The sequence below is a fragment of the Vombatus ursinus genome, unplaced genomic scaffold (genome assembly GCF_900497805.2).
Source record: "Vombatus ursinus unplaced genomic scaffold, bare-nosed wombat genome assembly UNPS02014805.1, whole genome shotgun sequence".
Taxonomy (NCBI): domain Eukaryota; kingdom Metazoa; phylum Chordata; class Mammalia; order Diprotodontia; family Vombatidae; genus Vombatus; species Vombatus ursinus.
In genome coordinates this window covers 17,580,979-17,606,231 of record NW_020954583.1, presented here as the reverse complement: position 1 = coordinate 17,606,231, position 25,253 = coordinate 17,580,979, and the positions used below count along the sequence as shown (strand labels likewise).

The 25,253-nt window shown below is 37.9% G+C and overlaps 1 protein-coding gene and 1 pseudogene across 1 annotated transcript in view; one reads left to right on the top strand and one right to left on the bottom strand.

Annotated features, from left to right (window-relative positions):
• Positions 1 to 21,632, top strand: part of CREG2 (cellular repressor of E1A stimulated genes 2) — a 64,082-nt gene extending 42,450 nt beyond the window's left edge. Inside the window, exons 3-4 of the mRNA XM_027874192.1 lie at positions 16,477 to 16,590; positions 20,753 to 21,632. Coding sequence (XP_027729993.1) covers positions 16,477 to 16,590; positions 20,753 to 20,900 — 262 coding nt within the window. The 3' untranslated portion in view covers positions 20,901 to 21,632. The remainder of the gene's footprint in view (positions 1 to 16,476; positions 16,591 to 20,752) is intronic.
• LOC114051782 overlaps positions 1 to 25,253 on the bottom strand; it is a 91,859-nt pseudogene that overhangs the window by 24,049 nt on the left and 42,557 nt on the right.

The following is a 25,253-nucleotide window of genomic DNA, read 5'->3' as shown; positions in this document are numbered from 1 at the left end:
GGTCCTTTTCCCCTTTTAATGATCTCTTTAGGATACAGACCTAATGCTGGATCAAAGGGTATGTATGCACAGTTTTATAGGCTTTGGGTATAGTTCCAAATTGCTCTCCAGAATGGTTGGATCAGTTCACTACTCCACCAACAATGCATTAGTGGTCCAATTTTCCCACGTCTTCTCCAACATTTATCATTTTCCTTTTGTTTTTTTGTCATGTTAGCCAATCTAATAGGTGTGAGGTGGTACCCCAGAGCTGTTTTGATTTGCATTTCTCTAATCAATAGTGATTAGAGCATTTTTTTTCATGACTATAGATAGCTTTAATTTCTTCATCTGAAAACTGCCTGTTCATATCCTTTGACCATTTATCAATTGGGGGATGACTTGTATTTTTATAAATTTGACTCAGTTCTCTACATATTTTAGAAATGAAGCCTTAATCAGAGACATTGGCCGTAAAAAATTGTTTCCCAGCTTTCTGCTTCCCTTCTAATCTTGATTGCATTGGTTTTGTTTCTGTGCAAAGCCTCTTTAATTTAATGCAATAAATTGTCCATTTTGCATTTCATAATGTACTCTATCTCTTCTATTGTCATAAATTCTTCCCTTCTCCACAGATCTGACAGGCAAACTATTCCTTGCTCTCCTAATTTGCTTATGGTATCACCCTTTATGTCTAAATCATATAATCATTTTGACTTATCTTGGTATACGGTGTAAGATCCTTGTCTACACCTAGTTTCTGCCATACTATTTTTCACTTTTCTCAGCAGTTTTTGTGAAATAGTGAGTTCTCATCCCAGAAGTTGGAGTCTTTGGGTTTGTCAAACAGCAGATTACTATAGTCATTAACTAATGTGTCTTGTGTACCTAACCTATTCCATTGACCCGTCACTCTATTTCTTAGTCAGTACCAAATAGTTTTGATAATTTCTGCTTTATAATACAGTATTAGATCTGACATGGCTAGACCACCTTCCTTTGCATTTCTTTTCACTAATTCCCTTGATATTCTAAACATTTTGTTCTTCCAGATGAATTTTGTTATTATTTTTTCTAGCTTTACAAATAATTTTTGGTAGTTTGATTGGTATGGCGCTGAATAAATAAATTGATTGAGGTAGAATTGTCATTTTTATTATATTAGCTTGGCCTAACCATGAATAACTAATTTTTAAAAATTATTTAGATCTGACTTTATTTGTGTAAAAAGTGTTTTGTAATCGTGTTCATATAATTCCTGGGTTTGTCTTGGCAGGTAGACTCCCAAGTATTTTATATTAGCTACAACTTTAGCAACTTTTAACTTTAAATGCAATTTCTCTTTCTATCTCTTGCTTCTAGGCTTTGTTAGTAATATATAGAAATGCCAATGATTTATGTGGGCTCATTTTATATCCTGCAACTTTGCTAAAGTTATTAATTGTTTCAAGTTTTTTAGTTGATTCTCTAGGATTCTTTAAGTATACCATCTTATCATCTGCAAAGAGTGACAGTTTTGTTTCTTCTTTGTCTATTCTAATTCCTTCAATTTCTTTTTCTTCTTTTATTGTTAAAGCTAACATTTCTAGTACACTATTGAATAACACTGGTGATAATGGATGTCCTTGTTTCACATATGATCTCATTGGAAATGCTTCTAGTTTATCCCTATTACATATAATGCTTGCTGACAATTTTAGATAGATTCTATTCCTGTGCTCACGTGTTTTTAATAGGAATGGGTGCTGTATTTTGTCAAAAGCTTTTTTCTGCATCTATTGAGATAATCATATGATTTCTGTTAATTTTGTTGTTGCTATGGTCAATTATGCTGGTAGTTTTCCTAATATTGAACCAACCCTGCATTTCTTATATAAATCCCACTTGGTCATAGTCAATTATCCTTGTGATAAATTGCTGTAATCTCTTTGCTAAGCCCCTTCAAGATTCCTTAAGGTTAAGGTCTTCTTTGAGCTTCAAGGCACTTTGGGTGCTCTGGTTTCCAGCTTCAAAAAGGAAAATAGAAGAAGTTAACTCTACTTTAGGTTGCTGAAGAAAAAAGACTCTGGGAAGACTTGAGAAGAGGTGGCAGTCCCATCATGTCCCTATCCCTACTTTGCTACACTAGAGACTTCAGTGGGTAATGTCCTCTTGGGTGAAATCCAAGACCCTCTCTCTCAGTTGATCTGAGTTATCTCCTCCTAATGGGAGAATACCTTAATAGAGCTTGGAGTTTCCCTTCCCCCCCAATAGTAATGACAAAGTGATCAAAAACTAGATTGAACACAATCATATCCCCTAGATTAATAATATTCAAGGGTACTTTTGTTGTTTAGTAATTTTCAGTTGTGTCTGACTCTTTATGACCCTTTTGGGGGTTTTCTTGTCAAAGATATTGGAGTGGTTGCTATTTCTTTCTCCAGCCCATTTTACAGATGAGGAAACTGAAGCAAAGTGTTAAATGATTTCCCCAGAGTCACTCAGGTCTTCCTGACTCCAGGCCTAGTACTCTATCCATTGCACTACCTAGCTGCCCCATTCAAGGGCAGATAAATCTAATTCTAGCCTCGTATCCCCTCTTTCAGGGGCAGCTAGGTGGTGCAGTGGATAGAGTGCTAGGCCTGAAATCAGGAAGACCTGAGTTCAAATCTGGCCTCAGATCCTTTTAACTGTGACTCTGGGCAAGTCACTTAACCCTGTTTGCCTCAGTTTCCTCATTTGTAAAATGAGCTGGAGAAGGAAATGGCAAACCACTCCAATATTTTTACTAAGAAAGCCCCAAATGGGGTCACGAAAAGTTAGACACGAACTGAAACACCTAAACCATAATAAAAATTCCCTCTCTCGGAGAACAGAGTCATCTCCAGCACTAGCTTCCCACATCCCCTCCTGGCAGGAATTAAAGTCTCTTTTGAAGGAGTTGGGGGAAGGGAGAAGAGGCTAGCAATGTCTGTTCTGTCCCTCTTTGAGCCACACAAAGACAGCCCTCATGTTACATACCGGGCCTCCTTCACATCCAAAGAAAGGCTTTCTACTTGGAGTCCTCCCCTATATCTAAATGCTAGCTATTATTGCCCTTACATTGGGAAGAGGAAATTGAAATCCATTTAGCCTAATCCAGCTAGAAGAAAGGGCTGGAGACCTGGCATTGAGAGGTGAGTCTGGATCTTCTAAGCGTCCTGAGTGGCGCTTTTGTAGACCATCTGGGCAGCCCAGTTTGGCATACTAACAAGGCTGATAATGTGTTGACTAGCCTCCAGGCATGTTAACTTGGGCAGGCGCACTCTAAAAGAGTAAGCAGCAGCTGCGGTGGGAAGCAGGTGTGGAGCAGAGTTTCAGCAGATGGTTGCTACACAGCCCTGTAGCAGCAGCAAGACCAAGGCTTCTTCAGTGTTATCAGAGCTACAAAGGCTGAGAGAAGAGGTAGCAGTAGCAGAGAGCGGGGCTTCTACGAATGAAAGCTACGAAGATGGATAACAGCACATGCTGCATATGAGCTCCCAAAGCTGAACAGAAGCACATGTGGTTCAGAGCCACAGCACCCAAGATCATAATCTAGCTTGTGATACCCTCGATGCCTCACTCTCTTTCACTCCCCGTATCCTCTCTCCTGCCAAGGTTTGTTGATTTTGCTTTGGTGTTGACCCTGAAAACAAATGACCAAAGGGTCACAGAGGTTATCACAACCACAGTTAACTCTGAAAAAAACAAAATAAAAACAGACAGCTAACAGTGGTCATAAGCAAAGAGCTTTCTTTATTCCACTGGAGGAGAGAAACTATACATATGTACCAGGACCTCCTCTGATAATAAGGATACCCACTTTAGTGTGGGCAAATCTCAATACATATATTAGTAGCTATACAGTGAGCAGTAGCCCTGACAATGAGGGGTAACAGCAACAAATAAGACAAGGTTGATTCACAGCAGCACTTCATGACCAGAACATGGGTACTGCAGGTGCTCGTCCAAGCTCAGAGATCACCTGGTGCTGGTGAGAAACAATTCTGAGATTTTACTCTGCCTGAGTTCATCCAGAGGGTGCATGCAAAGGATTGTTGTTACGCCAAGCTCAGGCACAGTTTTCTCACTGGGCCTTCACTCTGGAAAAACAGGGTGTCTCTTAATAGTAAAAAGAGAAGAATAAAAAAAAAAGGGTGGTCTTGGCATGGGGATCCTGATACTGGTAACATCTTTCACATTTGCCCCCTTCTCTCCTTTGGCACTGCCACCACCTGTGTGCCGGACCTTACTTTCTCCCTGATGGATTATTACTGCTGGTAGGTCGGCCTGCTACAAGTATCTCCCCGGTCCAATCCATCCTCCTCCACTCAGCTGCCAATGTTTTAAACAGATGTCACCTTTCTAAAGACCACATGGCCCTCTTTATTCAATAAACTTCAGTGACTCCCTAACTCCTCCAGGATCAAATATAAAATCCTCTGTTGACATCCAAAGTCCCTCACCCCACAACCTTTCTGATCTTCTTATATCTTAGTCCCCTTCCCTCCTCATATACCCAGCAATCCAGCAACACTGACCTCCTTGCTGTTCCTTCCACAAGATACTCCAGCTCCTACATCTGGGCATTTTTACTGGCTGTCCTCCATGCCTCAAATTCCTTCCATCCTCATCTCTGCCTCCAGGCTTCCCTGGCTTTTTTTTAAGCCCCAGCGAAAACCCCACCTTCTACAACAGTGGTATCAAACTCAAATAGAAATAGGGACCACTAAATCTTACTTAAGTATCCCTGCAGGATGCATATTGACTCAGAAAATCACATACTAACATTATTTACGTTTTATTGTATTTTGTTAAACATTTCCCAATTACATTTTAAGCTGGTTAAGGCCGCACTTGGAAGTGCTGGGGGCCCATGAAGGCATAACCTGTGTGACTCTTTGCTCATTTGTTTTTAGGATTGATACCAAAGTAAAATCAACAGATGTTGGCAAGAGATCGGATATGGGAAGTAGGAGAGAGTGAGGCCTCGAGGATGTCACAAGCTGGGTTGTGATCCTGGGTACTGTGGCTCTGCTTCTGTTCCTGTTCTATAGGAAGCCATTCCTGATCTTCCCTAATTCTAGTTTTTATTGTTGTTCAGACATTTTCAGTCATGTCTGACTCTTCATGACCCCTTTTGGGGTTTTTTTTGGCAAAGATACTGGAGCAGTTTGCCATTTCCTTCTCTAGCTCATTTTACAGATGAGAAACTGAGGCAAAAAAGGTTTAAGTGACTTGCCCAGGGTCACACAGCTAGTAAGTGTCTGAGGCCAAATTTGACCTCAGGTCTTCCTGACTCTAGGTCCACAACTCTATTCACTGTGCCACCTGGCTGCCCTAGTTCCTTCCCTCTATTTATTTGTAGAACATATCCATTTTATCGTATACATAGCTTGTTTGTACATCACTGTTTACTTGCTTTCTCTTCCATTAAACTGAATTCTTTGAGAGCAGGGACATGTTCTTTGTTCTTGTTTGTTTGTTTTTGTCTCTGTATCCCAGCACTTAGCATTGTGCCTGGCACATAGTAGGAGCTTAATAAATGTTTACTGACTGATTGACTGACTGGACTATACCAAGGATCTGTATGGGGGGTGGGGGGGGGAAGACAAGAAGCAGCAAAACAGTTTTCAACCTGCTGGTGGCACTAAGGCCCAAAGGCCAGGCATGGGGAACTTAAGGCCTCGAGGCCACATATGGCCCTCTAGGTCCTCAAGTGCGGCTCTTTGACTGAATCGAAACTTCACAGAACAAATCCCCTTAATAAAAGGATTTGTTCTGTAAAACTTGGACTCAGTCAAAAGGCTGCACTCTTTCCAATTCTCAGTCTGTAGGGAAATTGTACTCTTTTAAGGAAAGCTCAGAATGATTTAATTGTTTGATTTTTTTTCCCTTCCCTTATTTCCTTTCATATTCTGTCCAAACTAAACACTTTTCAATGTACAGTTCCTGCCTGGTCTATTAGCAGAAAAGGCATTGAATAGGGGCTTGAGCTACTATATTGCTACTATATTGAACTTAAGAACCTGTAGAAATTGAAGAGTGAGCAGATCCACTGCTCAACTAGAAAACCTCCATTTGTTTTTCTGGCTTCCAGTTTGCAGCAGCAAACTGTTTTACTACTTCTTGGGCTCCCCCGGCCCCTCTTCCCCACCCCCCAACCCCTGTGCAGATACTTGGTGTAGTCCAGTCAGTCAATCAGTCAGTAAACATTTATTAAGCTCCTACTATGTGCCAGGCACAATGCTAAGTGCTGGGATACAAAGACAAAAACAAACAAACAGGAACAAAGAACATGTCCCTGCTCTCAAAGAATTCAGTTTAATGGAGGAGAAAACAAGTAAACAGTGATGTACAAACAAGCTATGTATATGATAAAATGGCTATGTTCTACAAATAGAGGGAAGGAACTAGGGCAGCCAGGTGGCACAGTGAATAGAGTGCTGGACCTAGAGTCAGGAAGATCTGAGTTCAAATTTGGCCTCAGACACTTACTAGCTGTGTGACCCTGGGCAAGTCACTTAAACCTTCTTTGCCTCAGTTTCTCATCTGTAAAATGAGCTAGAGAAGGAAATGGCTGTATTTCATGGATAATTTCTACTAACATGAAAACAAAAAGGCCACCTGTACTCATTCATTCAATATTTATTAAGCACCTGCTATGTGCGAAGGGAATTATGTAAGGTACTAGGATATAAAGGTAAAAAACTACAGTCCAAGTTCTCAAGAAGTTTACAATCTATACAGAGGGTATCTAGCTACTTACTCTTGTAAAATGCTTTTCTTATAAGTGCTGATTTCTCTTCTTCTTCTTCTTCTTCTTCTTCTTCTTCTTGGAGGCAATCAGGGTTAAGTGACTTGCCCAGGATCACATAGTTAGTAAGTGTCTGAGGCCAGATCTGAATTCAAGTCCACTTGACTCCAGGGTCAGCACTCTATCCACTATGACACATAGCTGCCCCAATTTCTATACTTCTACAGCAAATTGGTTCAAAGGTAGAACTTTTAACATTTAGTGAATAAATCAGACATATTATTATCATTATTAGCAAAAATAATAGACATGTAACACTTGTGTTTGTGTGTTTGTTTATGTGTGTCTATATGTATAAAATCTCATTTGAACCTCCCAATAATTCTATGAGGGAGGTAATACAATTATGATCCCTATTTTATAAATGAGGAAATAGAGGTGCAATGAGTTTAAATGATTTATTCAATATCTCAAGGCTAATTAATGATTGGTAGAAGTGGCATTTAAACTCATTCCTTCTTAACTCCAGGCCAACCACTCCATGCACCATGCTGCGCGACCTCTCCAGTGAAAAGTTTAGCCCTTGTCCAGAGAATTTTGCTAACACTTCAAGCACAAATGAACTCTTTCCCATTCTCCTATTCTCATCAACAATTACATCTCACTATTTGGGGTTCTTTATAAAATTATACAGACAGTCATAGGAACAAAGATTTACAACTGGAAGCAACCTCAGAGGACATTTAAGTTTAACCTCTTCATTTTATGGATGGAAAAACTCCACATCAGACAAATGAAATGTTTTGCCCTAGGTTAGACAGGTAGTAAGTCAGAGTCTGAATTCAAGTCTTCTGACTCCAGAGAAACAAGACACTTTCCATTCTACCAACCAACCTGCTCATTCAAATAATACCTCAAAAGACATCACTTCATCATGTGTATATAGTTCTTCTTCTACCAACATAGGCAACTAACCCTCCACAGCTTGTTAGGCAGTTACATTCATTGCTGAGGCTAAAAAAATTCATCCTCAAGTAGCCAACCTTTTGGAGGGAGTCTCTCTACACATAGATAGGCTTGGACAAAAGATACACAGTCCATTATTAGACCCAACTCAAAACCTTTCCAGTTTGGTACAACATATTAGAACTTGTGTCGTTTCCACACTGCAATGTGACATTGGAAACTGGGAAATTAGTGAAAAATTCAAAAGAACATTATTGTTTTCCTTGCATTTTCATTCCTTTCCTACCTCAACTCTCAAATAACCTGTGTAAGAATAGTTTGGATCTATTAACACTTGATGGGCAGCCAGGTGTCCAAATGGATAAAGTGCTGGGCTTGAAGGCAAGAAAACTCATCTTCCTGAGTTCAGATCTGGCCTCCGACACTTACTAGCTATGTGACCCTGGGCAAGTCATTTAAGTTTGCTTCAGTTTTCTCAAGTGTAAAATGAGCTGGAGAAGGAAATGGCAAACCACTCTGATATCTTTGCCAAGAAAACCCCAAATGAGCTCACAAAGGGTCAGACACAATTGAAACAACTGAACAACAACAACAAATTAATACTTGATATTAAAACTAATCCCCTAATTTCCTTCAAATTGCAGTTCCACTGCCACCCTCAACATGAAGCATTTCTGAATCCCCTCTCTTACCTGGAGCTATGAGTGCCTTTTCCACTGTACAAATAAATAAGTGAATAAACTAATGAATGAATGAATAATAATAGTATAATTACACTGTACTTATTTCATATGCATTTTGTATACACATATATGCATATGCTATCTCCTCTCATAGAATGTTTTTTAAAGGAATAACTTGCTGTTTCACTTCTTTGTACCCTCCAGCATCTGACACATAGTAGGCACTTAATAAGTACTTGTTGATTCATTGAGTAAAGTCTTTACAATAACACTACCATGCACATATTTTTTAACCACCAAAAAGCCCACAAATGTTAATACGGGAACATATTGTTCCCATATGAGGCAATCAGCACAAATGAAAAATATTTAGCAAGGAAGTAAACTGGGTGTGTGGACATATCCTCTGTTACTCTCTCTTGCTACAGCCCAACTGAGTATATGATGTAGAAAAATTTTCATACAGGTGAAAACAAGTCCCTTAGCATAGAAACAAAACAAGAGCTTTGCTTGAGAAATTTACCTTTCCCAAGTTTTTCCTTTCCTAAATTGGGTGAGACTAAGTCTTAATGACTCATGCCTCAGGATAGCATTTGTCAAGTTTTATGATAGCACTGTCTGTGCAGAATGTATAATATCTGTCTGGATCTGCTACCTTAAGAGATAATACTAATGAAGCATAGCAAATGCATGTCTGAGGATTAAGCAAGTAAAAATGGTTGGAAAATATCAGGTGCTATGAAAATGCTACATGATATTATCTGACTAAAAATATACTAAAATTAAAAATTATCCATTTCCCTCAAGTAGAAATGACATCCTCTCCCAGGCATAAAACAAGGAAAAAAATTAAAGATTTATTTTCTTTAAGCAAAGTGCTTATAAAACTTTAAATGATTGCTTTAGAGAAAAGCCATTAAAATGGTCATACTCTGCAACCCATCAATCCCACTATTGGGTATATATACCAAGGAGATCCTTGTCAGAAGGGAAGGTCCCTATCTATCCACATATTCATAGGAGCACTTTTTGTGGTAATAAAAAAACTGGAAAGAAAGAGAGTGCCCATTGATTGGGAACTGGTTGAACAAATTGTGATATGTGAAAGTAATGGAATATTATTGAACCAAAAGAAATAGCAAGTATGAGAAATCCAGAGAAGTCTGGTGACAAAGTGAGAAAAAGCAAAACCAAGAGAATAATATATCAATCAACCAATCAATTAATCAAAAATCACGTATTAAGTGGTTACTATATGCCAGACACTGTGTTAAGTACAGTAGATACAAAGAAAAGTAAAAATGGCCCCAACCATCAATGCAAATTAAAACAACACTAAAAGAAAGGTAAACTCAGATGAATTGTAATGAAAGCAATCTTGGCCCTAGAGAACAGGATATAAAATACACATACCTTTGTAGAGAGGTACAACAGAATGTTGAATTCATTCTCAGACATGATTGCTTTGCTGATTGGTTTGGTAGAATTGTTTTCTTTTTTTTACAAGAAAGGGTTCATTGAAACTCAGTATAATAGGAAATGACTGTGACCTAGAAATAGACATCAATGAACATATTTTATAAGATTCAAAATGATTGAAAGAAAAAAAATATAATTGCTTTCAATGTAATTTTAGAATAAATTTCTATCTAGAATAAAATTTTAAAGATTCAAAGGGATTTATTTAAGTTTTGGATCATCCCAGGTTCCAGCACAGTGTAAACAGCGGGTGCTTAATAAATGTCTGATTCATGTGGAATGAAATGGAATTAGCTGCCTCATGGTTTCACAGAATCTCAGAGTCAAATGGGCTTCAGAGGCCATCTAATTCAAAGACAATCTGAACCAGAATTCCTTGTAAAACATTTGAAACAAATGGTCAGCCAGTCTTTTGGCTTGAAGCCCTCTGAACTGAATTGAACTGAATTCCTACACTCCCACCTCCTCTACTCAAGGGACTGGGCTGCTGTCAGTCCTCTGAGGCATATTATACTGTTCTTAAGATTGTAGGATTATAGTTTTAGAACTACAAGGGATCTCAGAGGTCATCTATTCTAACCCCATTATTTTGGAGAGGAGGGATTGTACAAGGTGGGAAACGGAACAGAATAAGCCTTTATATAGCACTTAACTAAGTGCCAGGCACTGTGCTTAGTGCTTTTTGTAAATATTGTATTTGATCCTCACAACAAGGTCAATCACACAGGTTAGGAAGCAGCTGAGTAGGAGATTCAAACCAAGGTCCTCTGACTTCAAATATAACACCCCTCGCACTCTGCCATTAAAAACATGTCTTTTTGAAAAGAGACAATGTTGTAAGTTGTCTTAATACAAAAAAAAAAAAAAAATGAGTGCCTGAAACTTAAAACAAGCATAGAATCCAAATTTGTGCCCTCTCACATTCAGGTTGAAAAATCTTTCTCCCGAAGCTGGGCACCTATACTTTTCTGGACTTCCGTAGAAGTAAGCTCACTGAGAGCAGAGAATTCATTCTGATAGGTTGGGATTTCCAGTCATTTTTGCTTTTCTTTGCATCTACTGTGCTTAGCACGATGTCTGGCACATAATAAGCACTTAATACAAGCTTTATGATTAATTGATTGGTTGGTTGGATATATTATTCTCTTGGCTTTGCTTTTCTCCCTCTGTCACCACACTTCTCTGAATTCCTCATACTTGCTATATTTTTTTTTTGGTTCAATAATATTCCATTACTTTTACATACCACAAATTTGTTCAACCAGTTCCCAATCAATAGGCACTTTCTTTCTTTCCAATTTTCTTTTACTTTGTCAAAGGAAGGTCCTTTCTACCAACATACTCATAGCAAGCACTTTTTGTGGTAATTGGGAATTGGGAAGTAGGGAGGTTCTGGGTTTTCCAGTGACTAATTGCATATACTTCCTAAAGTGGATTAGAAAATATGAAAGGAGTTCAGCTATAAAAAGGAAAATCTCAGAGTGAGTTCACTGGGGCGTGGGCAGACAAAAGTCTGGCAAAAGGGCTGAATGAAGCAATAGTGGGGGCAAAGGTTGTGCCAACCCAGTAATACAAGGAAGAATTAAGAAATTGGTATAATCACAGGCAGAGAATTTAGAAACAATTCTTTCGGTACTGTCTCTGGGAGGGGGAAAGAGATCGTTCAAGGAGAGGAAGTCACAGCAAAGAAGCAGATGTTACCAATTAATAGCTTTGGAAATAGGTCATAAATGTGACTCTTACTCTCTTATCTAATCAGAAATGTTCAAAGAGCATGGGAATATTACCACTGATTTTGTTACCCAATCTTAAATTGTGTGGTATTTGGAATTTCAGAAGTAAGCTGGATTGTATTTGCCACTCACTTGTGGGACTTCGAACTGGAAGGAGACTGGATCAGATGGCTTCTAAGGTTCCTTCCCACTCCACATCTACAGCCTCATGATCCTTTGACCTTTGTGAGGTAGTTCCTCAAAACAAAGTTTGGTTCATTTGGCTTTTCTGCCCCAGGCAATGTTCTTTTAGGGGAGAGGAGGCCTATCAGTAGTGGAATTGGACCCATAGGTGCCCCAAACACATCCAGCTCTGGCTGGCAGAGATAGTGCAATGTAGTGACCAAGAGCCCTGGATTTAATATCAAAAGACCTGGGTTCAAGTTCTGACTCTGACACTTACTTGTTGTGGCCTTGGGCAAGTCACTTTTCTATGGGCCTCAATTTCCTCAACTGTAAAATGTAGGGATTTATCTAATTGATCTCCAAGGTCCTCTTGAGCTCTTAGAGTTCTACCTACTAGCTGTCATGAAACTGAATAGGTAGGGCTTTCGCTGATGTGCTAATGTGACCACTGCCCATGATAAGGAGTAGGGGACCCAATCTGTTCTCAATAATTTCATCAGGGCCTGGAATGATGATAATTTTAAGACAGAGAGAAAGGACTGGCAGAAAGCACTAATTATGATAGATATATTCCTCTCTCATTCCACTGATCCCTCCTTCAAGAATAGGGAGCACTATGCTTGTATTGGAGCAAGCTTAGGAGAAGAGGAGGAAACAAAGGTCCAGGGGTGGGCATCCAGAGTTGGCTGTTGTTGACTTTTTTTTTTCCCTTCCTTCCTTTGTCCGTGAGAGAGACTTCCTGCCATTCCCTTGTGGGCTACTAACAGAGAGAGATACCGACAGTCCTGACTGTTTTGCCCTTGAAATTTAGAACTACTAGGGAAAGGATCATGCCTGTCACAAATATTGCTCGCTGCTACTGTAAGCTGTGCCAAAAGAGTTCAAACAGCCCCTAGAGATTTGTGCTGTGGAGGCAAAGATGAGACTAAACTGTCATGCAAGAGAGATTGACCTAGTGCCTGGGTATCCCCAGCCTAGAGAGTGGCCATGCAAACCAATGTGAAGAAAGGCAAGTCCAGGTTAGCTGGTGAGATGAATAGCTTCTAAAAACTTCTAAAAAGCTTCTAAAAACTTCTAAAAAGCTTCTAAAAACTAAAGAGCAGAGGGAAGGGCTCAGGACATGAATCTATCTTCTAGCACCCTCTAGTTTCTCCTCTAACTTTCACTATCTTAGTCCAGGTCTCAGAGTATGGCCCAAGTTAGAAACCCCATCCTTCCCACTCTCTCTCATTCATTTTCCATGCCCTGGGAGGTAAAAAGGAGGTTTTGGAGATTTGGTCACGTTGAAATTTTTCTGTGCATTTCAATGTGATTAATAAGCTATGTGCCAAAGAAATCTGATAGTACAGGAGCTCTGGGGCAGTAAATATTCCTTTTTTATGACACTGAGCAATATTTTTGTATAAAAACCTAAATCAGGCTTTTGTTGTTGAGTTGTATCCAATTCTTTATGGGGTTTTCTTGGCAAAGATACTGGAGTAAGTTGCCATTTCCTTCTCCAGCTCATTTTACAGATGAGGAAACTGAGGCAAACAGGGTTAAGTGACTTGCCCAGGATCACATAGCTAGTAAGTATCTGAGCCCAGATTGGAACTCAGGAAGGTGAGTCTTCCTGACTCCAGGCCCAGCACTCTATCTACTGCGCCACCCAGTTGTTTTAGAACCCAGTCAATGAGGGTTTCTTTCTTGCCCAGCCAATGAAGCAATATGGCTTGGTCAAAGTCAGAGGTTCATGCACACTAATAAAGGGACTGCCCGTGTATTTGTTGGAGAAATTGTTGATAACAGTAGGCTAGTGGCCTAAATAAAACACCACTTGACTGGGCATGGGTAGTGTACACCTGTAAATTCTTGTTGCTGGGAAGGACGAGGGCAGGGAATTACCTGAGTTCAGGAGTTCTGAACTACAGTAAGTCAGACAAATCAAGAGTCTACTCTATTTCTGGCATCAATATGATGAGTGCCTTACACCAAAAGAATTTCCCATTTGTTTGAGGGGAGAATGATGAGGATGGGATCTAGACCCCAAAAAGGAAAAACCCTGGACTTTCCCACATGGCCAAATCTCTGGCGTTCTCCTGAGGTTATAATTCCATACCTCCATATGGCCCCAGGCCACTTCCCACCCTTAATGCTATTTAGGTTCCATTCTCCCTTCATCACCCCTGGAATTCTATTACCTCATAGACTACTTGGCCACTCCTAGATCCCTCCCATAGTCTTTCTGTATACAAGGCCCATCTTGTCTCCATTAAGATGCTTAGATTCTTATAATCTAGCCACTGCTCAGACTCCTAAAATCTAGCCGCAGTTTAGATTCTTATAATCTAGCCAATAGCTCACTAATGTTCAGAGTCCTTAAGAGCCTGCCCAATATGATGGATGTTCTAATAAACCTTGTCTTTGGCTGAAAAAAAAATATGATGAGTGACCAGGCTGCCTAAGCAAGGGAGAATTAGCTCGGGTCTAAAATGGAATAGATCAAAGCTGCTAGGCCAACCAGTAGTGGGATTGGGCGCACAGGTGGCCTGGGTTAGCTAAAAGGAGACCCAGTCTCCTATACACACAAACACAAATACACACACACACACACACACACACACACGTGTATAGGATATATGTATTCTATATATGTGTGTGTATAAATGTATACACACATATACTTATACATACACATTGTTCAGTCATTTTCCGACTCTTTGTGACCCCTTTTTGGGGTTTTCTTGGCAAAGATATTGAAATAGTTTGCCATTTCCTTCTCCAGCTCATTTTACAGGTGAGACAAAGAAGGTTTAAGTGACTGAGGGTCACACAGCTAGTAAGTATCTGAGGTCACATTTGAACTCAGGTCTTTGTGACTCTAAGACTGGCACTCTATCCACTGTGCTACCTAGCTGTCCCTTACATATACATACATATATCCATTTGTGTATGTATGTGTGTGTATATATAAATATGCCTATATATACACACACATATACACATATATATATAAGCATGCATATATTAATTATATAGTGACACCCTTGTCTTCCTGTAAGCTTAAAGAAGTTGGGATGAGAGCTAGGTTGGGCTTTTACTGCTACTGCAGCACCTTGTTTCATATGGAAGATACACCAAATATACGTAACAAAAATTACTACAAGGGATACTTCTCCAGGTAGGAGAGGGAGGGGGATGAAAGAAACAAAATAAAATTTAAAATCAAATAAAAGATATCTATAAAAATATGTTTTTAAAATTGTTATAAAAGAAAGGAAAGGGGCAGCTAGGTGGCACAGTGAATATAGCACCAATCCTGGAGTCAGGAGGACCTGAGTTCAGATCTGGCGTCAGACATTTATTAGCTATGTGACCCTGGGCAAGTCACTTAACCCTGATTGCCTCCAAATAAAATAAATAAATAGGAGAAAGGAAAAATATAAACTCTAACAAAAAATATAAGTCCCTCTTCTCTGGGATGAGCAGAATGTGCTCTGATTCTCTGTCCTTACCAATACAATACTTGAAGTCCCAAATAAGAGTACACTCTCAGACATAGAAAGAATCTTAGCAGTCTATACATACCCAAATCAATCCAGGTTCAAAAAAATAAAGCAAGAAATATTTCTGAGCTATTAGAACTTTTAGAGGAAGAAATTCAACCCTACTTCTATCCCCCAACCCTGGAAAAGTTGAAGGAGTTCATGTCAAAGGAGATCCCTCTAGCATGGGGTCTGACAGAAGTTGGCAAGCTGTGGAACCCTTGACTCATTGCAAGGGTTCCATAAATCCATATGCTCAAGGAACCATCATATTCAATATTCAATATTCATATTGAATCATATTCAATAACTCAGTAATAATAAATAAACAAGCACATTTTTCATAGACTGAATTAGTAATATTTCACATATCCATGTATAACTAGTTTTTCAAAAGAATGGAGAAGTAGCATGCCATAATGGCTAGTGAGCCAACCTCAAAACCAGAAAGACCCAATTTCTAGTCTTGCCTTTGAGAAATACAAGCTGTGTGACCTTGGCAAAATCACTTAACTTGTCAGTAATCTAGATAGCTTTCTAGGATTGTAATTTGAAGAAAAGGTGCTGACTTCTGCTGGTGAAAGGTGTCTCTTCATCCAGAAGTTTACTATACCAAAAACATCATAGGTCTAGTTCCTATTTCTGTGGAGATGCCACTATGATTATTAAAACACTATTAATTTAAAAGCAAATAATAATAGTTCATCTTAAGCCACTAGCCACTTGGGTAATCTGGTCCTTCTTTTTCCCTTCCTAGATCTATTTCTCAAATAAGATTTCATGGCTTGAGTCTTCTAAAGGTTTAAATGAACCCTCTATGACCAATGGGGTAGAACTTTGCTGTTAAACTGATACAGAAATGGATCCCTGCACACATTGATTTAAAAATCACAAATCAACATTACTTGTGTTGTATTTTTATTGATTTTACAAATGTTTCCCAATTACATTTTAATCTGGTTCAGACTGTTCCAGGGAGGTTTTGAAGCAGTCTACTGGCCACAAGTTCGATGCCTCTGGGGTAGAAAACTGGGTTTCCCTTTGATGGGAAAAGTAAGGATCAGTAACTGGCAGATATAGGCTCCATTTTCCATGTTAGTAAGATGTTAAGTTACCATGAGGCTGATTATGGAGCTATGTTGATTTGCATAGCTGTTATAATATGTGTGTGAAATGTTCTTTCCATGCAGAAAAAATATTATTGACTTGGAAGATCTTCGATGTGCCAGGTTAACTCTGACGGGCCAGATGGTTTCTGTGTCTCCAGAAGAAGTGGAATTTGCTAAGCAAGCTGTGTTTTCAAGGTTCGTACATGTTCTAATGTAGATTTGACCTGAAATATGTCATTATAATTTACTTTTCCTCCTGTTGATGAAACAAGAAAGTAGACTTTTAGAAGAGGGGTAAGGATGGCAGAGAAAGAAATGGGGGTGAGGATGCTATGACCAAGCATGATGCTATCACTGCTTCACTGTTAACATGGCCTAGACTTTGTAGTTAATAAAAAGCCCCTGAGAGACAGGGGGTGTCTAGGTAATTAATAATCAATTTATTAATTAGGCTGACTAATAAATAAATTAATGGTCAGTGGTTTCTTTTGAGGGTGACTCTGAACCACCTTAAATCAGATGTGTACCTTCTGACCGGGAACGCTCCTGATAAGTAAAACTCAACCCTGATTGGTGGACATTTAATGAGGAGGTGGGCTAGAAGTCTTCAGTTCCTCCTGCTGAGAACATGGCTTGATCCTGAGACTCAGCAGCTTCCAGCAATCCGGGCGGGGGAAGCCATTTTCATTTCAATCCTCTGGCTGTTTTCCTTTAAGAGCTGGGTCTAGCTACATTCTAATGGAGGGGGTCAAGGACCAGGAGAAATATCCCTGGGGTAAATATCTAACTGATGCTGGCCTTTGTCTACCGAGTAGACAAAAAGTAAAGGTTTCTGCCCAGGTAGACGCTTTGGAGATGGGAGAAGGTAATTACTTTACAGTTACACCCTTCTAAAACTGCCTGATCTTTTCAGGAGCTGGGTCTTAATAGAGACAGAAGTAAAAGGATGGATCACAAATTAATAATTAGTTATTAACATAATAGAATAATATTTATTTCTTTCACCTTGCACCTTTGCTCTGTTGCCATTCATTGCCAGCCAAAGGCTGGGCACAACTGTTTCAAGGAATGAATGGCATGTGAGGCCTAGAAATAATGAGCAAGTACTACTTATTTTATGTCCATTCTTGGTATGATAGTAAGACAGTCGGTTGAAATCCTGCCTCTCATGTGACCTTACAGAAATCACTTTAGCTTTCTGGGCCTCAGTTTCCTCATCTGTAAAATAAGGAGAACTTGTTCACCTAAGTGGCTTAGTAGATAGAGGGCTTAGTATGGTGCCAGGAAGATTTGCATTTGAATCCTGCCTCAGACATTTACTCACTTTGGGACTCTGGACAATTGTTTTAACCTCTTCTAGTCTCAGTTAATTAATCTGTAAAATAAGGTTAGACATACTGGCCTCTAAGGCCTCTTGCAGCTTTAAATCTTGGGTCCTATGATCCCTAGAGTCAATTTTTCTTGGACTTCAAAGAAGCCTTGGGCTGCCTGTTGTCACATGCTCGAGAGACTGGGTGGTACAATGGAAAAGATACTAAAAAAACCAGAAGACCCAGGTTTGCACCCTCACAAAGCTGCTTGTTGTCTTATTTGACTAAGGACCAGTCACTTAATCTCTTTAAGCCATCTATAAACTGGGGATATAAATGCTTGCACTCTGTAACTCACAGACTAGGAAAGTGCTTTGTAAGTTGTTAAGCAAGTTTCCTGAAAATGTGAGCTCTGAGTCAAAAGAACAAATTGCCGCTGGACTTTGCTTTGAAATGAAAATGATAGATCTCTCTAATTCTTGTCAAAACATGTTAGGCATATTATTCAAAACTATTTAGGTGAATGCAAATTTTGGACAGGTCTCATATTTCCCAGGCTCACAATTAAAAAAAAATTCTATAAATAGTCTCCATCATGATTCTCCTTTTTCTTTAATGATTTGCCTTCCTGGTGATCAAATTGTTCTCAGTTACCTGGCTGGCACTATTGACCAGAATAAGCAGCCCTAAATTGCACTTGAGTTTAAAGAATTATGTGGAGCAGTTCACACCCATATTACCTAGAACAGATGAATTTTGAACCTTACAAATTAAACCTTTGCTCTAGGAACACTGGAAAAGCATTCATCCCTACCATACATGCCACATGAATTAGCAACATCCAGCAAGTTTCTCTGAAAAGTTCTCATTTCCAAGACATATGAAGTCTTGATTCAAAAGTTTATAAGACTAAGAGCCATTTCCCAGTTGATAAACGGTCTGAGAATATGAACAAGGAAATAATTCCAAACTGTCAATAGGCATTTGAAAAATTTTTTCAACTCACTAATAATTGAAGAAATACAATTTAAATAAATTTTGATATTCTATCTAATACCCATTAGATTGACAAAGCTGACAAAAAAAGGAAAATGACCTTGTAAAAAACAGGCATATTGACCCATAGCTGGTAGAGCTATGAATTGGTCCAACCATTCTGAAAAACAATTTGGAACTTTGTCCCAAAAGTTACTAAATTGTGCACCAGCTTTGACACGGCTTTACCTCTAGTAGGCCCCAAAGATCAAAGAAAGAGGAAAAGGGCCTACACATATATTTATAACACCACTTTTTATGGGAACAAAGAATTGGAGACTGGGGAGGGGTGGGGTATGAGAATACTCTGAATAAAATGATATATAAATTTAATGCAATACTATTTTGCTATAAAAAATTTTAAAAGGGATAGGTTTAGAGAAACCTGGGAAGATTTGTATGAACCAGAGCAGAATTAAGTGAACAAAACCAGGAAAAACAATTTATACAAAAACAAACACCTTTGAAAGACTTAATAATTCTGATCAATTCAATGACCAACCACAAAAGAAACTCAGTGATGAAGAATATTACCCATTATGACCAGACACTGAGGTGATGGACTCAAGATGCAGAGTTAGTCTTACATTTTTGGATATAGCCCATGCATGAATTTGTTTTGGTTAATTTTGTTTGTGTGTGTGTGTGTGTGTGTGTATGTATATATGTATGTATATTGTACATATATACACATATACATACATGTATTTATTTAAACTAAGGTTTTGTTTTGCCGTTCTTCTTCCTCAACAGTGGGAAGGGGGATGTGAGAGAAAATAAATGTTTGTTAATCAAAAAAAAAAGAAAAAGTTACATCAAACAACCTATGCTCAAACAACCAATAAGTATTTATTTAGCTGAGCATCTGACCTGTGCCAGGCACTGGGGATACAATGACAAAAATTGCCCCTGACCTTAAAGTGTTTTATTCCATCAGGAGAAACAACATGTGTGCATATAAGGAAATACAAAATATACACAAGTAAAAAAAATTTCTAGGTTGGGAGGAGGCCTAACTGAGGCAAAGGATGTCAGGAAAGGCACTTAATAAATGTTTGGTGAATTGATTTGAAGGTTTGTTTGCCAAAATGGCAAGGCTTTGAATAGTGGCCTTGAGACAAAGTATGCCTATCATTAGGTCATAAGCCTAGCTAAAAGCAGAAAGGATTATCACCAGAGGTTGACCAATGAGTGATCAATTTTTTCAGCCACAACATTTTCATGAAGACTATCTCTTAAGACATAAAAGGATTACAAACCTCATCTGCAGAGGGAATACCCACACTGATGAAATTGCAGGTGCTTGAAATATTAAAATAAGTAATTGAGACTAAGTGCCTGCTTAATTGGTTCATTATTTAAATTCATAATTTGTTTAAATTTATAATTAATTACTTACATGTGTGTTTTTTTAAAGAAATAGACAAATTGGTCAGAATTCTGATGCCTTTCAAAGTTCTTTTCCCTCGCATGATTAGAGATAAAGATTGAGATATACATTCTTAGACCTGGCCCAATGGGTTGATTTACTCTGCTTGACTATATGTATTTGTTACAAAGGAGGGCTTCTACTTGTGAGTGGGGAGGAAATGTGGGTTAGTGGGTAGTGATAGATATGAATATAAAAAGAGCATTAGTAAAACATTTTAAAGTACAAAAGAAAAAAGGAAGTATAGAATGGGGATGTAAATAAGACCAAGAGACGGAGAGATAATAGAGAGATAGATAGATAGATAGATGTGAATTTTAAAAGAGTATTACTAAAATATCTTTAAAAGGACAAAGGAAGAAAAAGAAGTATAGAAGGGGGACACAAATATAATAGATAGATATATGCTTTAAAAAAATTTGTACTAATGGAAGTTCACAGTTTCCTATACAATCTTCCTTCCTCTTTGCCTTTGTATCTTGAAATATTCGTGTTTGATGATTAAATTCACAATAAAAAAGAAAATTCAAAAACATTTTAAGGAGAAATAGCTGTGCTTTGATATCTTCTTTTGTTCTTACAGGCATCCAGTGATGAGGAAGTGGCCCCGTCATTACGAGTGGTTTTTCATGAAAATGAATGTCGAAAATGTGTGGCTCCAGAATTGGCATGGAGGAGTTTCCAACATTGCGACAGAAGAATATTTCAAAGAAGTTCCAAGTAAAGCTTGAGGAAGCTTTGAGATGGACCTTCACAGCTCCCATATTTGCTTTTAAAAAGGAAGTTATTTAAAATTATGCCAGCCAGGCAATAGTTGGGTAGGCTCTCTTTTCAGAAAGGTTCCCATCAGACTATGACCATGAACCACTGGGTTAACAAGAGAAGTGAAGATGGCCATTTCCAAATTGTGGATTCCCACTTATGTAATAGATGGCTTTTGTTTAAAATCACTTTTGGTGACTTAGGTCCTTTAGGTCACTTTAGGTCCACTCATTTGGAACTCCTTGGTGTGCATCAAAAAGATGACAGACATAGTATGTGTTGAAACAGTTGGTTTCCATTCTGTAGGAAAACCAATTACTCACATGAGAACAATGTGACTGCATCATATTGTGAAAGTGCTTTTGTTTCTTGCTTTGCCAAAAGCATTGTCCAAGTGTTCTAAGTTTGATACAACTATAAAGGGTTTAAATTAATGTCATATAGCCATATGTGTTTTCTAATAGTATGGAGAAAAACCTTTGAAGGATGGTGGAGCATTTAGCCATGAATTGTAAATTGTGCTCCTGGATTACAAGCATGTTACCAAATCACCTGGTTATGATTTACAGACCAATTACATAACTTTTCCCCCAACCCTGTAACATGACCAACAGTGTAAGATCTTGCAGTTTGGTACTTAGCCTTAGTCTAAGTAAGCTGATTATGACAGTACAATAAACAGGATGGCTTGTTATACTGAACAGTTTGGGTAAAGAATGCCCAATGCTTATTATATTTGTCTTTGCCATTCTTCAGCTAAAACCTGAAGCAGTTCAGTGTAAGGGGGCAAAAAAGGGAGTGGAAAGAAGCTGTTCATATCATCCCTGGCAAGAGAGAAAAGAACAGAAGCTCAGAACTGGAAGGGATCTCAGAGGACCTAGGCCTGACCCTAACCTGCGCAGAAATCCCTTCTATAATGTTTCCTAACAAATCGTCATCTGTTCTCCTTTTGAAGAACTCCAAGGCTGGAGATCTCACTATCTTCTGAGATGGCTCATTCCACTGTGGGACAGCTCTAATTGTTAGGAAGTTTTTCCTTTATATAGAGTCAAATTCTGCCTCTCTGAAACTTTCACCCATTGTTCTTGGTTCTGTCCAATGGAGCCAAGCAAAACATTTCTAATTTTAATTTCTCTATCATGTGAAGATTCTTTAGCTATTTGAAGACAGCTGTCATGTTCTTCTAAAAAAAAATCCCCTTCCTTTTTTTTAATGGCCTAAATAGCTTCAGTTTTTTACATAGAATTAGAATAGATGAGAAGGGGAAAATGTCCTACATAAATAGAAAAGAATGAAACCAGAAAAAACAGCAAAACGGCTGTTGAAGAGAATTATTGATTGGAGCCATATTTACACCCTTTACTTCAAAAATGTTGTCTCTGAGACATGATTCTTATTAAGCTTTTAGAATGTCTGTGGGAGCATTTACAAAATCTGACATGGTTTTTCAAAATTTGTTGTACAATATGCAACCAGATTATTTGGCCTAAAACAATAAGAAGACAAAATTTCTTAGTCCATTACTTCTAGCATGCCTTGATTTCTAAGTTCTGAAGTCTAAGTGAGTAATTCTAAAAGAGTATCACTAAGTTGCTCTGCTAATACTTTTAGGACACCCAGCAAAGTTGAGTCTTTGTTGCACACATATTATATGCAAATCTAGTTTAAAAAAGCCTACTTTAATTTTGATGGTTTTCTAGCACCACTTCTAATACATATATAATTGAATTCACTACAATAGCTATAAGTACCCAACTTTCTTATCCTTGGAAGATGGTTGTTAATCCTCACTTATTAGTTCCTTTTGTGTGTGTGTGTGTGTGTGTGTGTGTGTGTGTGTATAACCTTAAATGTTATTTTTTAAATGGAGATTTACCTTCTCTCCCTCCTACTTCCCTCTCCCATTGTGAAAACAAGAAAAGAAAAATCTCATTACAAACATGTATTGCCAAACAAAACAAATTTCTCATTTACCATGTCCAACATACACACATATACAAAATATTTTATGTACACATGCACATATGTACATATATATAAATTTTGAATGCTTAGTCCATTATCAAGAACTAGGTAGTCTGTTTCATCATGAGTTCTCTGGACTTGTGGTTAGTCATTGTGTTGATCAGAATTCCTAAAGACTTTCAAAGTTATTCCTTTTCACATGCTGCTGTTATTGTAAAAATTGTTCTCTTGCTTGTACTTACTTCATTCTGCATCAGTTCTTTCCAGGTTTTTCTTAAGCCATCCTTTCATCATTTCTTACAGCATAAAAGTATTCCATCACATTAATATACCATAATTTGTTCAGCCAGTTTCCAAACAATAGGCCCCCCTACAGATTCCAATTTTTTGCTGTGAAAATATAGCTTAGATCTATCCTTTATACCACAAAATTCATCACTATATATGAGAAATGTAAACTACAAAAAAATGAAAAAGAATTGAGATTAAATAATGTATTATGTTAAGCAAAACTAAGTCACATGGAGAATTTCATTTATCCAAATATGTATTTTTAAAATTATTGGACAGGACTTATAGAAATTTTCTAATAACAATAACACATTTAAATAGCAGTTTACATGCTGATTCATTCTGATGTAGATTTATTAAAGGGTAGCTCACCAAAGGGAGTATAGAAATTCCTAAGAGTGTTATCAATATACTTTTCTATGGTATTTCATCATTTTGGTCTTCTTTTATTATTTTATTCAATTTTCTTTCACAACAAACTAACACATGAAGTAGATTGGTGGTCCTGTTCCCATTTTACAAATAAGGAAGATGGAATTGATTGTGAATCATTTTTAGAAACAAAGTTAGCACCACATTCCAAGAAACTAATCTAGTAATTAATTCCATGAACTGTAATTCCTCCTGACATAGACTTATAGCTTGTAAGTCCATAAACTACAATTACAGCAATATCTGGACACTCTTCTAGATGGTTGCGGCATGATCCTTTTTGAAATGAATTATCACTTTGTACTTGAAAAGTCACTGGCTAGCTATTTTTTTAATTGGATTTTTTTCAATCAGCAAAATTTCTTTTTTCTCCCTCATACCCATTGCAGTTGAGAATAAAAGAAAAATTAAACTCCAATTATAAACATATATAGTATAATAAAACAAATTTCTACATTGGCCATGTCTGAAAGGAAAAAATATTATATTACACATACACATATATACATGTATACATGTGTATATTTATATTTATAGACTGGAAAGATTCAGAGTAAGAATGAAACAGTATATATATACATATTTTCTATATATTTATAGATTGGAAATTAAAAACTTATATTGTATGTATGTGTGTATGTATATATTGTTGTTGTTATTCAGTCATTCAGTCTTGTCTGACTCTACATGACCCCATGAACTTTTGTCCATGGGTTTTCTTGGCAAAGAAACTAGAGTGGTTTGCCATTTTCTTCTTCACTACGTTCTCATTTTACAGATGAGAAACTGAGATGGGGGGGTAAGTGACTTGCCCAGGGTCACACAGCTAGCAAGTATCTGAAGCTGGATTTGAACTCAGATCTTCCCGACTTAAGGTCCAGTGCTCATATCCACTGAACCACCAAAGCTGCCCCATATGTATATGTTATATACATAGATTCTGCACATGCTTACACATACACACACACACACACACACACACACACACATTCTGCATTCTGAATCTTCCTCTCCATCAGGAGGTGAGTAGCATGTTTTGTTGCAAGTCCTTGGGAATCATGGTTGATCATTATGTTGATCATAGCTCCTAAGCTTTTCAAAGTTATTCAACTTTACAATATTGTTGTCATTGTATAAATTGTTTTTCTGGTTCTGTTCACTTCACTCTGTATCAGATCATTAAATCTTCCCAGGTTTCTCTGAAGCCATCCCCTTCATAATTTCTTATAGCATAATAGTATTTCACAACATTTATATACCATAACTTATTCAGCCATTCCCCAATTGATAGACAGGTCCTCAGATTCTCATTCTTTGCCACATCAAAAGGGCTATAAATATATATTATATCTCTTTAATTAGAGTTTGTTTTGCTTAGGACTACTCCCTCCCTAGAGTTACCTTCCTTCTTATGTTCCCTTTTCCATTTTCCTATTGAGTGAAATGTACCCAACTGTGTTTGTGTATTCTTTCCTTCTTTGATCAGTTCAGATGAGAGTTCAAGTACAAACTGTTCCCCACCATTCCTCCTTGCTTGTATATATTTCTACTTGCACATCCCAAATATGTGAGATAACTTTGCCTAACATTCCTTTCCCTGACCTCTAGTAAGGGAATTCCTCTTCACCTCTGTT